Raw genomic sequence first — 13,789 nt, 5'->3', positions numbered from 1 at the left:
ATGCTATAGAGGCTCAGAGGCGTGGGCGAGGGCAGGTGACTGGTCAGCGTCGTCTGGCGGTCCTCACGCGCATCATGGCGCAGCAGGAAGGGTACGGGGGCGTGCATGCGACGTCCATGTCTCTGCAGTACCGTGGCGGAGGTTGGTGATGATGGCGATGGCGACGGAGCACGAGCGAGGAAAAGGGGATGTCTAGCGTCTTCCTGGTGGCGTGGCGAGGTGCCGTGCAGACGCGGAGGTCAAACGGAGGATGAAGGCGATGGGGCGACGCAGTGCTCTGTCGTGTCCAGAGTGTGCCCGTGCGTGCTCTGGCATGGTCTGGGCGTCGCGGGCGCGGGTTGGCCAGGGCTGTGCACGTCTCCTCTTCGACCAGGGAGGGTACGGTCGTGCTCAGTGGAGTGTGGGCGAGTGGAAAGACATGGTGATAGGGACAAGAGAGGGATGGAGATGATGAGTGGCATGGTGGTGGCAAGGTACACGGCATGGGTTTGTATTGATCATTTCTCTCATTGACTAGTGGTTGCAAAGGCATGGCTTGATCCAAAGGAGGTACAAGGACAACAATGATCACAAATCATCTCTGGTTTAGGCTTAAATCCATTGGATATAAGCATGTATGAGTAAAGTAGATTGATGCCTGCCAAGTGTTTGATGTAATGGCCGCAAGAGAATTGAATTTGAATTTTGGCAAACTTTTGCATGGGTGTGAGTCAAATAATGTTAGGCATCTGTGGGTGGTGTTGGTTTGCAAATTTGAGTGGTTTTGTGAAAATTCAAAATGTGTATGATCTAGAATCTGATTTGATGTTGCCTCTTGGCTTGCTTAAATTAAGCAATTGGAAAAGAACCAGTCAAAGTGGTCAACATCAAAAGTGTTCAACTTGATGAGGTCTTGGATGAGGTGCAAAGAGTTGGGAGAGTTTGGTTTAAGAATCTCTTAATACAGGGGCTCAAAGTGGGTAAGATGTTAAAATTGTCACATATGACCATTATCATATGTGGCTTGGTTTTTGATTTTCCTTTTGATTTGTTTTGTGTTTCTTTGACCAAAAGGTGTTCTTTTGAGTTTAGAAAGGTTTTCAAGTCATTGACACAGGGTAAGATGGCCTAGGTCAAAGATTTGCAAAAGTGGCCATAGCCTCATATGTGGTGTTGTTTTCATTTTTTTCTTTTCTTTTTCTTTGGCCCAAGTCCTTGTTTTGAGTTCATTGAGTGTTAGGTTAAGTTTAGTAATGGTTCACAACCATTTTGTTAAGGTCAATAGGGCATAGGCCATTATTGGTGGAAATGGCCATAAGCCCACATATGCCTCACCCTTATTTTGTTTTCTTTTTATTTGTTCCTCTTTGGACTTGAAAAGGGTAGGGTTTAGGGTTTAGAAACATTTCAAAATACTTCACAAAATCATCATAGCAAAACTCACAACACTTGGGCATGAGCACTATGCACATTATAGAACTTAAATAAAGTTTTTGTTGGTTCCACTTTTTGGAAAAAGGAAATTTATTTTCTTCTTTGTTTTAAAATTTGAGATGTTACAATTGGCTTGTACGTGAGGGGGGGAGGGTACTATCAAAAATATAATATATTGTCTAGCCCTTTCCATAACTTCTAACTTTTGAGATATTTGGCTAGTGCATCACTCTAATAAAGGGAGCGACCAAGTAGGGATGGAGAGAAAGAGAGAGAGACGAACTTATCCTACAAGTGTCATTGATGGGTCGCCCTCTGTTTCAGAGGGCCGACGAGAGGAGGGCTAAGGGACCAGGGAGGAGCTGCAACATTGGGAAACGAGCTCGAGAGGTCGCCATTGCCACCGACGACCCACACACGCGTGGACGCCGTGAACCCGTCCTAGATACTCCTCCGCGCAGTAATCTTCATCTCGGTGTTCCCCTTTTGCAGTCTCGTCCTCCCTCCATCGTCTCCGCGAGAAAGCCTAAAAGATCTAGAGGAGTGGAAGGTAAAAGGTTGAGCAAGGGAAAGGAAACCCTAACATGCTAGTAATAGGGTGGAGGGGAGATGCTCAGCAGGGCAGCTCTCCGTGGTCGCAACACGCATAGAGCCTGAGAGAAGATGGATACTGAGTGTCTTGAAATGCCGATTTTGGCCCTGATACACTAGAAAACCAACAAGGTAGCCACCGCATCTATCTCCTCTCTTTTCTTACCACAGTGGAATTAGACTAATGGAATTGCTTGAAGTGAAGACCAGTGAACAAAAGGCTTTACACAAAAGAATTGTTGACCTCTTTCGGGATAAGGCCTGGAAGAAGCAGGGATTGAACCAGGGCTTGTTGACAGAGCAGATATCAAAAGCCTATGTTATCTCATTTTCAGGGACCAAGCAGGAGACGAGCACGTTTACATACATACATAGCCAATAGGGGCGGACCCATAACAAAGTTTCAGTGGGGGCCAAACTCATGAGTGGGGGCATCTCTTTAGCAAATTCAAATGATTCAAGCAATTTTCTTATAAATATGCAGAGATTTTAGTGTAATTTGGAAATTTGAGTGGGGACGAAGGACCCCACTCAGCCCTTCTTGGCTCCGCCCCTGGTAGCCATCATCACTGATGGGCGTGACCTTCGAAAATAGGGCCCACCTTTCATAGGGGATGGCAAGCTGTTTTGCATGAAAGAAGGAAGAAGGTAAAAAAATAAGTGCATACGACAAGGTTCGATTTGGCACACCAATCCAACAACACCGACCAAGAAACTCTCCTTTTCCATAGCTATATATATCTTTTAGATATAGATGCAAGAAAGTATTTGTTAAGCTTGATTGTTTTCTCATCGTAAAGCATACTGCTTACTGCTTGAACTAGACAACTACCCGTTGAAGAAGATATTGAAAGAAAAAGAAATGAGAGGGCCAATATTTGAATTAGAAGTTTGCTGCTTGAAGATAAATGTTTCTGTGCAGATACAGTCCGTTATATATATGGACTTATGGTCGATGATTTTACTTACTTTTACGGGGACATAAAGAAAATTGTCTGCGTCTTCTTGTAGGCACTAGTTCCAGTCTCGCTGTCTCTTCAGTTCCACTAGGCAGAACATCCCCACAAGTGGAGCTGGTTGAACCCAACCGTGTGAGCAGGTGCGGCCGCCGCCAACCTCAGCAGGTGCTGCTTCGGCGAGTTACATAAAAATAATCATTTGTGAGAAAGAAAGCATGAAATAACCATGCGGCCAAACTATTTCACGCATCTAACTCTTTTGTGTGGAGAAGAGTGTGACGCCTTTGGTAATGCGCCACACCCTTCTGTGTGGCTCCCTTCGCAAGGACGTCATACCCTTCTGTGTGACTCCCTTCACAAAGGAGTCACATATTCTGTCATACGTGGTGGCTCGAGCCTGGCAGCCGATAATGTGTGGCGCCGCTGTCGCAAGAAAGCTACACAAAAGGGTTAGATGCGTGAAATAGATTGACCCGAGGGTCATTTCGTGCTTTTATTTTTCTCACCCAGCTTTATTTTTGTGTAAATCGCCTGCTGCTTCGTCTACATCCAAATCCGTCGCCTCCACCCGCCATGCCGCCGCCGCCGCCGCCGCCGGTGCTGCCGGACGTGCTCCTCGATGAGATCCTCCTTCGCCTTCCCCCGGATGACCCCGGGTGCCTCTTCCGCGCCTCCCTCGTCTGCAAACCCTGGCGCAGCCGCCTCACCAGCTCCGCCTTCTCCCTCCTCTACCGCGAGTTCCACGGGACGCCACCCTTGCTCGGCTTCTTCGAGAACGACGAAATGGTATTCTTCTGGTTCACTGCATTGTCCCGCACATCCCCCTTCCCCTCGGCCCATCCTAGCCACTGCGATCTCGTCGTGCTCGACTCCCGCCACGGCCTCGTCCTCCTAAGTAAGCTTGGCTCAAGCGGCGAACCCCTCAGCCTCGTCGTATGGGATCCCGTCGGTGGTTGCCAGTGGGATTTTCCCTATCCCGAGTTCGCAGAGTGGGCATCTGTCCTAGATAGCGCGGCCGTGCTCTGCGCCGCCGACGGCTGCCATCATGTCGATTGCCATGGCGGCCCATTCAAGGTGGTGTATGTAGGCACCAATGAGGATGATGGCATTGCCCGTGCCTGCGTCTACTCTTCAGATGTTTGTGCTTGGAGCCCACTCACCTCTTGTGAGCACCCTGAATTTCCACTTGAAGTCGTTGGCACTGCGCCCATAGCCCTTGTGCGAAATGCACTCTACTTCTCATGTGAACCCTCCACGATAATACTACAATACAATTTAACCACCCAGGAATTAGCTATGGTTACCCGGCCACAAATGTACGATTGGCTGCATGATAAGTATATTCTTATAGCAATGGAGGATGGCGTGTTGGGATGCGCCAGTTTGCAGAAGTCCAGGCTCGACTTATGGTCAGGGGAGGCTAGTAATGATGGATCCGTAACATGGGCTTTGCGCAGAGTCGTCGAAATTGAGAGCGAGCTACTCTCTTATTCGATGACCGTCATTAACTTCGCGGATGCAGCTGGTGTATTTTTTGCAAGCTCTCAGTGTGGTGTCTTCACCATCGAGCTTAAGTCAGGCAGAGTCAAGAAGGTATCAGGCAATAGAGACCATGTCATTCCGTACACAAGTTTCTACACTCCAGGTACTTGCTTGTTTTTTATCCTCTAACTTGTGTACAATCTTGGTTATGTTTTTCTTGCTTGAATTTGTGAGTCTCATAGTACTAGATACCAATATGATAGTAAAAGTCATGGTACATAAAATCAGTTTGCAAAGATTATTTCAACCTCATATGTAATATTTTCAGATAAAACTGGGGGCATAACGCCACTATCAACCTTGACTTCCTTGGACGAGAATGTTCAGCCGACCCGAGATGGACAGAATGATTTGATGTTGTGGCACTCAAGTGGGGATGAGAGCGAGGAGGACGAATGGGAACAAAAGCAAGAGAATAGTGCACAGGAGTTATTCAACAAGGGGTCCATGGCCATCGAGAAGGGGCAATTTGTCGATGCAAAGGACCACTTCTGCAAAGTCCTTGAGACCAGGTTAGAGTTTCTCCCTTCCACATGCTGCTCCTACTCCAAATTGATTACTGATACAACTTCTTGTTAGACCGGCGGGTACATCTATATGCTGATTTTCTTGTATGTGCGATTGTACTTCCGTAATCTTTGAGGTGGACCTAATTGGCTTTGGGAGGTTCTGATTGTAACTTCGGCGGTAACATTTGGGTGTTGAGGCTTCTTATGTTATGTTTCGCCAGTTGCGATGAGCACCAAATCTGTATTTACAATAAGGATTGGTGTTTTACCTGTTTGAGAAATATTTTAGTACATACTCCCTCCGTTTCAATCTATAATGCCTATAGATTTTATGCACGGTAATTAGCGCAAGTCATTTTTTAACACAAAACCCCCTAACGAGTCCATCCACGATCTCAGAAATAGGAGAGAAATAAGGAAAGTCAAACTAGAATCTCGGAAACCTCTCTGTCGTTAAAGAAAATCCCCTGATTTTCTCCCGATCCTTCCATCCTGCATATCCCCGCCATACTTTTTTGCAGATCTACTCTTATATTATGAAACAAATGCAGAAAATCTATAGGCATTATAGATTGAAATGGAGGGAGTAGCATTTAGGACCAATTCTAGAGCTTCTTTGATTAAAAAGAATTTTCATAGGAATTTTGTAGGATTAGAATCCTTAGATTTTGTTTTCATTTGTTAGCTGCTTCGTTCATAGGCTTGAATACTTTAGGAGTTTTTCCTAAAGATTGATTTGCACTACATTTTGCAGGAAATTTTGCATCTGCTCCATCCTCTTTGAAAGAATCATTTGTTTTTCCCGTGATACAATCAAACAAACATAAATCATATATAATTTGATTAGGCGTGACATTGCAACAACAACAATATCAAAGCCTTTTGTCCCAAGCAAGTTGGGTTAGATTAGATATGTAACCGACCAAAAACATATGTAAACCGGAAAGAGAAAGAGAGAAAAGAGCAAGCACAACATGAGTAAACTTAGATTCCAGCACATGGATTGATGCTTTTCATGTAGTCCTATCAATAGTCAAATATCTAGGTACATTCCAATTCCTGAAGTCCCTTTGTACTGCCACCTCCCGTGTCAACTTCGGTCGCCCTCTACCCCTCCCAAGTATTTCCCCTACTCTTTAGAATCCCACTATTAGTTGGTTCTTCTGGGGTCTCGCTGGATATGCCCAAACCACCTTAATCAGTATTGGACTAGCTTCTCTTCAAACCACCTTAGTAGGCACAACTGTGCGACACTCATTTGTTCGATGTGTTGTCATTTAATGGGTCAACATTCCACTTCATATAGCATCACAAGTTTCATTGTTCTCCTATAGAACTTATCTTTTAGCTTTTGTGGGTCCTTCTTGTCACATAGGATTCCAGATGCGTGTCGTCACTTTATCCACATCCTTATCCTCCTTATTTCCTTCGCTATACCAAAGCCCCCATGTACCCTCTCAAGCCCCATGTTAGTTGTACCCACATGGCCACTGAGATCTCCTCCTATGAGGAGCTTCTCGGTTAACGGAACACTAGTAACCTTGTCCTCCTAGAATTTGCCTCTTAGCGTATGTCGAGCCCAACTTGTGGGGCATAAACACAAGTAACGTTAGGGAAAAAATCCCCAAAACTAGCTTGATTAGGATGATCGTATCCGCTTGTCTGTGGACATCCACTACTCCATTCTTAAGGCTCTTATCTATTAGGACGCCTATGCCATTCCTAGTTTCCTACTACCAGCTGAGCGAGAATACCAAAGCTTGAAACCCGTATTCTCGACTTCTCTCACTTTTTGGCCTGCCCATCTAGTTTCCTGGACATAAAGAATATTTACATGCCTCCTAATCGCAATATCCACTAACTCCTGTAACTCCCCTGTCAAGGATCCTACATTTCAACTGCCCACCCAAAACCTATTTGCCTCGGCTAGCTTTCTTACCCTCGCATCCATCGAGTGAGATGCAAAGACCCTTTACCCACTTATCGCTACATCCAGGTGATGATGTAGCACGCCACTAAGGCTGTGGCGGCCCAGCCCTAGCTCACGCCACATCTGGGTTCCGATATGACTTGTCGCTAAGAGGGTTATGCCCCAACAAATTTTTACTGGGTTGCATATCCATATAAATGACTGTTTTTATGTTGGCTCGACAAGCCTATCACAACCCTCCTCCTTTATCAGGCTTGGGATCGGCTATTCCTGAAAGGCATATGTGGAGTTTGGGCGTGACATTAAATCCCACGTTTTAATATTCCTACATTTTAGAATCCTGCGAATCAAATGGCTCTTATTCTTACCGCAGTTGCACTTTGTACTATTTTTTTTTAACTCTGTGAATGGGACCAGAAATTTGTAAACTAAGTCAAACGTTGGACCAACCGTGGTAAGAACAAATAGTCCAAAGCGGAACTTAAACACAAAAAATTCATCACAATAGCTTTAAAATTGCACTTCTTAATATCTATATTCTAGGCGGTTGTTACAAAAAGAAGATAAAGAATAATCATAGTTCCAATGGAATAAATAATTGCGGCGTAGTTATTGTGATTTATGTCAGGTTCTGTTACTTTTTTTACGAGCTCTGTAGGGTAGGGGGAGCTCCCCACATTCCATTATATAAAAATGACCAAGTATTTACAACCTACTATGTACAAAGGATGATAAAACTAGGAGAAAAATGGAAGACTTTATACAAGATTGTCAATCCATGATAAAGAGTGCCATTTTGTCTTTGCAGTTCAAGGTTCAAAAAAGCGCTGAGCGCTAAGCGAGCGGTGAGGCTCTGCCTAGAGGAACTATTGCTTAAACGAGCTTAAGCGCCGCTTAAGCGGGCATGGCAAAACAGGCATATGTAAGCCTAAAATAGGAAATATTGAATAACCTCACGTAGTTCTATGTAGTTTTTGGTCTAACAAGCAGCCCAACAAGATACCTCTTGCTTCACAGGCCCAACAAGACGCATCTTACTTCACAGGCCCAACAAGAGGAAATACATTGATCCCCTCCAACAGGACCAATAACCTCACACACCTCAAATAAGTCGATCCCCTCCTGCTTCCCAGCCTCCCCAGGTCGTAGACGCCACTCACGCACGCCGCCTCTCTCACTTCAATCCCCTCGATCTGGACTGGGAGTGGAAGAGGGGAACGAGCTGCTGGAGGAAGGGGTCCCTGTTTAGGCGGCCTTGAGGAAGATCTAGAGGGCGGAGAGGAAGAGGAGATTGACCAGCGGCGCGGAGGAGCTCCAATGGTGCTGCCTTTTGCTTCTGCCTCGACACGGGAGTGGAATTGGACGAGTACAGGATTCCTAGCTTTTGCCTCGAAACCGCGCGAGAGCCCGCCTCCACAACTCCTCCTCGCTTTTCCTATCGCTCAGGCCAAAAGCTGAGCGGAAGGGCTCCGCTTCGCTCTAATCTACGCTTAAGCGTACGCTTAGTAACGCTTTTTTGAACCATGTTGCAGTTACATTGTTATTCATGACCTTATGTTATACTCTTAACAATCATGCATTGATAAATTCAAACCTTTTGTTGTCATCTAGGGTGTTACTTTATGGGAGACTTTCTCCAAAGTGTCTTAGCACATATTTTAAATATGGATGTGCTTTGCTATATGCTCAACCCCTGAGTGCACCAAAACAAGACTTGTTGAAGGATATAACCAACAAACATGATACTAAAAAAGGTATGGTATTACCCTGTGCTCTATTAAGTTACATAAACTACATGATCATTATTATCTTCATATTGTAGTTAATAACTACGATTTATGATCTTGTCTCTTTATATGTTCTGTTCATACAAGAGGAGGCGTCAATCCTCAGCTTACCTGGGTTTGATTCCTGGGGCTCACCAGATACCTCCCCCTCTTAAGTACAAGCTAGAGCTCCTAATGGGGAAAATAGATTATTTTGGAGACAACAGACTTGATTGTTACTCGCTCATACAAAAGTCTGTTTGTTCGCTATATTTTGGATTTTTTAGCAGATGGATTCTGGTACCATATGTCCCCTATTAGCCTTCTCAGCTGTATGTTCATCGCTGCCATGCTTACTTGTACACTTGGAATTGCAATGCCTGATTAAACTGATATTAATCTATGTAGCTTTGGCTTCATTCTGTTCTTCTGCAATTACCAATCTATCCAGTGTACTTTGCAAGTATAGCTTTTAGAATATAAGTGCTTCTCGTTTGTGCGAATATATGTTACAAATATTATGCAGTAACGCGAATAATTGTGGTCTTACTCTTACATTGTCATCATAATTCTTACTAATTTTATTTTAAATGCACCAATTTACTGATGAATGATAAAACATCCATGACCAGTGTATCCTATATTGAGTTTGATCATGTACACATTTATGATTTATGTGCATCTAACTGTATCCTGATAATTATTACTACTCCATACTTTTATTTCTATGAATCGTCAAATGCAAGAATAATTGGTTGTCATGTTCCATGTGCACTTCTTTCTGTCACGGTTAGACCAATATATCCATTTATTAAATAAAAACTCAAATGGTAATCATGAATACTCCTTGTGCACTAATTTCAGATTTGGATCTGGCTTGGAAAATGTTGCTTATTGCGAAGGCTATACTTGTGAATACTCCTTGCTGCCCTCTGGAGAAACTTGAAATTTTTTCTACTCTTGCTGAAGTCTCTATGGAAAGAGGTCAGTTCCGTTATCTTCTTTATCCTTGCAGTTAATTGGTGAATGAATGATCTTGATACTCATGGCCCAACATTTTAACTGCAGAAGACATTGACTACTCACTCAGTGTGTGGTTTAAAGCTTTAGCTATCTTGGAGCATTTGGTTGAGCCTGATGATATTCAAATCATCTTATTGTATCCTCTTTGTGGTAACAATAGTATCAGTTATCTGCCATATTATAGTATTAGGAAGCATCATATTTGCAACCAAAGTGCTACACTGGCTGCACCTTGTAGGCGTGTACCTTTAGGTGTTTAAGGGTACATTTTAGGCAGCTGGCTTGAAAATTAGGTGGCTAAAGGTGTTCCCTTCATTGCATTATACATGCATGCTTTTATTAATTTGAGCTTAGAGGAATCTTGGATGGCATCTTCGCTTGCATAAATGCAACGCTACTGTATGCTTGCAGGTGAAGTTTTATTATCAGAGAAAAACCATCTAGATAATGCCAAGTATATTGTATATTTTGGTCATTCTTCCTTTTTTTTAAAATTTTCCTTAGTTCAGTCTAGAAACCTCCGCATATTTTGGGCTTTTGAGTCATCATCCAAGATTAAAGATGCGATCCCATACCGTGAAAAGGCTACTGCATTGTGCAAGTCGCGTATACAGAACCTGAAAAGGGCCAAGGAAGCTTTGTTCGCTGATAAAGGTGCTAATGCATCTGCTGCAGAAGTTGGCTCAGTAAAATCCTGTCCAGATAAGCGGATAAAGTATCTTACTCCCTCATTGACTATTCTAGGGAAGCAGGTACATAAGTTAGATCTCATTCCTGCTACCTACTTAATTTTCCCCATGAAACTGAGTACAGTAGTACTGCATGAAAACTTGTAAATCAACAATGGCATCTTTGATTTATTTTGGTTCAGCTTGAACACCTGGAACAAGCAGTGTCAATCTGGATCTCAAAGGCAAGTGATCAGCAGAAAAGTTGGCGCTGATGCCCCGAGAGTTATATCTTCCACTTCTTCACAAATTGCTGGACCAAGGAATGCGAAGTTTATAACAGAAAGTGGAAGTGCTGGTTGTCCTTGAGCTGACAATGGCGCTGCAGGCAGAGGCATTAAGTGAGCTAGTGCCAAAGAGATCTCTGCTGAACCTTGTCCCAATATCTCGCAGAAGGTTCTTCATCCGTAAAAGGTTAAAGCATAAGCAGCAGCTATGATGTTCATCTCACATGTCGTTCACAAGCTACATCAACGCCAGTCATCCCGGCGGTAAACTTGGTTCTTTCTGGAAAAGATTTCAGTGATAGGTGCATCTCGCCATCCTTCCTAAATAAGATCGCAGAAGCAGATCTCCCCATTTTATAGGTCGATCGCAAGGGTGGAGGTGCATTGTGGTGAAACGGTCTCATTCTGGATGGGTAACTGGTCAACCTGTTAGAGTGACATGCTCTGCGTTCGCACAGCCTACGCCCCAATTCGTTAATTGCCAAAGTTTTGAGAGATGGACTCAAAAGCCCAAAATATGTGGCCATATCTCAAAACAGCCTACGCCCTGTCTCTCATGTGTCACTGATGCTGAAGTGGCCGAGGTGCAAGGAGATCATTGGCAGGGTTGACATGGACCAGGAGGAGGTCACCCCGCATATAAAGTCATTTCCCTACATGGTGTCAGTGATCAATCGGCTGAGTCCGTGTGTTGCTCGCGTCTGTCAACGTAACTGAAGAACTTTGAGCTCCTTATGGCTAATGGTAAGCCTCCTCTCCATCACCGGACTGTGAGAGGTGCTCTGCTGCTGAAACTCCACCTGTTCACGGACTGTCCTTTTGTTGGTTTGGATCCGGCTGACAGCCGCCTTCCCTCTCGATAAAGCTGTGAGATTGTTTCTTGCTGTTAAACTGCCAGAAAAAGTCTCTTCTGAGGCTTGGACTGATGTCCTTATTATGCTCGTTTGGCACATATGGAAAGCAAGTAACGCGGTGATCTTCCAAGCACACCAGCTGACAACGGCTGAGATCTTCAGTAGACGTGCTGATGTTACTATCTTGCAGAACCAACTCACCTTCCAGACCGATGAAAAAAAGAGTTCATCCCACATCATATGAATAGGATGGTGAGGATTCCACTTGGAAGTATGCTACACGCCTAGCCCCTGCTAGTAACTTCATGGAAATCTGTTTGCTGAATATTTGGTCCTGTTTTGCTTAATGCGAAAGTGCAGCATGCCCGTTATGTCCAACATTCGAAATATTTTTTTGATAGAATATCTGCACTTTATTGATGAAGCAACAATCAGTACAAAGTACTTCTCGGATAGAATCCGGGATGACAGCAAGAGAGATTACATAAATTTGGCTCACTACTCCGAACTAAGGTAGGTGCCACAACATTCATATGACAACCGTAATGCTTGAATGAACAAGTGGTGAACTCCACAGCAAAGCTTTTTGATATCACTTACCACCGCTCCCACTTCAAAACGATCCCTGTCCTCAGAAAGAATATGCTGAATCATCGATAAGCAATCTGAGACCAAAATGATGTTTAAGATCTATGGCGGGCGCTGATGGTATCAAGAGACCATTCCAAATATTTTATCCCCCTCTCAATCTTTGATGATTAGTCCATACAAGCTTGTTTGCGAGTTTCCTTGCAGTTGGAAGTGACCGCTGTCTGTAGTCCTCTCTTGTTGTGTCCGCAGCTGAGTAAGGCTATCTTGGCATTTTAATCGTTATTATTGTGCTACTTTAGTCTGTAGCGTGCAATGAATACTTCTATATTTTGCATGCTTCGCTGTGCAAGTTGAGGCACGAAGGGAGGTGATGAAAAAGGGTAGAGCCAGTGAGCCAGGTGTGGCTGTGAGGTGTGGACTAGTGTCACACCAGCACGCAGAAAAACAAAATCGATTGTGTATATGTTGATTTTTCTGCTGCACAGTGCCTATATGATCATATGCTTGTTTGAAATTATACGTGCAAGGTGTACTTTGAACACATTTTGCTTTTGGAGTTGTACATGTACGTGGACGTGTTGGCGCGGCGTGGGTTGATATTGATGTTCTCAAAACTTAACGCTAATGTTGTTTTGAAATATGTGTCCACGGGCAGAAGCGAAGATTATATATCATAATATATTCAGATTCGTTCATGCCATGCTCGTGGGCTGGTATTGGTATGTCCACGGGCAGAAGCGAAGATTATATGTCATAATGTATTCGGATTCGTTACACAATCCATGGGATCACTTATCCTAAATAAGATACAATAGAGGGTACATTGCATCTAGTCTATGGCAGGACTACGCTGATGATATTTTTTTGAGAAATAAATACGATAGAGGGAAGATTTCATTTAGAGGGTATATTTTTCATAGTCATAGTCAGAAGTAGATTATAAAGTCACTACAGGAATCGACTTAGACGCCGACGGCCGGCTGCCCTCGGCGTAGCCACGCCTGGCCCTCGGCGTAGGCTACGCCGACGGCAGCCCTCGGCGTACCTCGTCGGCGTCCAGGTCCCTCGGCGTAGCCCGGCCTGCCCTCGGCGTAGAAGTAGCCGTCGGCGTCCTCGCTCTATGCCGACGGGGAAGAAGACCCTCGGCGTCGTTGCCGTCGGCGTCTGGCCACGGAGCGCCGTCGCCGTTAACGGAGGTGATCCGGACGCCGACGGCTTTCCCTCGGCGTATCCACGCCATCCGGGGGCCGTGGGGCGACGTGGCCGGACGCGAGGCTGCCACGCTCGGCGTCTACGCCGACGGCCGGGCCCTCGGCGTCTGCATGGCCATGCAGTGGACACGCGGCACACGCGGCGCGGCTGCCGGGTGAGCCATACGCCGAGGGCAAGGCCCTCGGCATAGAGTAGCTCCTCCCTGGCGACGGGCGGGACACGTGGCGCGCGCCGGTGCCGCCGTGTGAGGCCATACGCCGAGGGCAACCCCTCGGCATAGGCTCGACCATATGGTCATGCCGGGGCCCTATGCCGACGGCATTGCCCTCGGCGTATGCCCTACCATTTGGTTTTTTCGATTTAAATTGGGTTCCAATTCATCTAAATTCAGTTCAGCAGGTCCAATACATCCAAATACATCGAAATTCATCCAAATTCACCATA

General features: G+C 45.0%; 1 protein-coding gene across 1 annotated transcript; it reads left to right on the top strand.

Annotated features, from left to right (window-relative positions):
- Positions 1–3,536: 3,536 nt before the first annotated feature.
- LOC124672346 lies at positions 3,537–12,563 on the top strand. The gene is made up of 7 exons (XM_047208588.1): positions 3,537–4,608; positions 4,774–5,017; positions 8,556–8,698; positions 9,575–9,694; positions 9,779–9,869; positions 10,248–10,485; positions 10,605–12,563. The coding sequence occupies exons 1-7, from the start codon at positions 3,537–3,539 to the stop codon at positions 10,674–10,676; spliced, it is 1,980 nt and encodes a 659-aa protein (XP_047064544.1). The 3' UTR covers positions 10,677–12,563.
- The last annotated feature ends 1,226 nt before the right edge of the window (positions 12,564–13,789 follow it).

The sequence above is a fragment of the Lolium rigidum genome, chromosome 7 (assembly GCF_022539505.1).
Source record: "Lolium rigidum isolate FL_2022 chromosome 7, APGP_CSIRO_Lrig_0.1, whole genome shotgun sequence".
Classification (NCBI taxonomy): Eukaryota; Viridiplantae; Streptophyta; class Magnoliopsida; order Poales; family Poaceae; genus Lolium; species Lolium rigidum.
Note: the sequence above shows the minus strand (reverse complement) of the source record. Positions and strands in the feature narration are given on the sequence as shown.

Excerpts from the sequence above, each read along its gene's own strand:
- LOC124672346 (XM_047208588.1), top strand. The coding sequence starts at position 3,537 with ATGCCGCCGCCGCCGCCGCCGCCGGTGCTGCCGGACGTGCTCCTCGAT. Across the intron at positions 8,699-9,574 it reads CAAACATGATACTAAAAAAG|ATTTGGATCTGGCTTGGAAA; the intron begins GTATGGTATTAC and ends CACTAATTTCAG. Across the intron at positions 10,486-10,604 it reads TGACTATTCTAGGGAAGCAG|CTTGAACACCTGGAACAAGC; the intron begins GTACATAAGTTA and ends ATTTTGGTTCAG.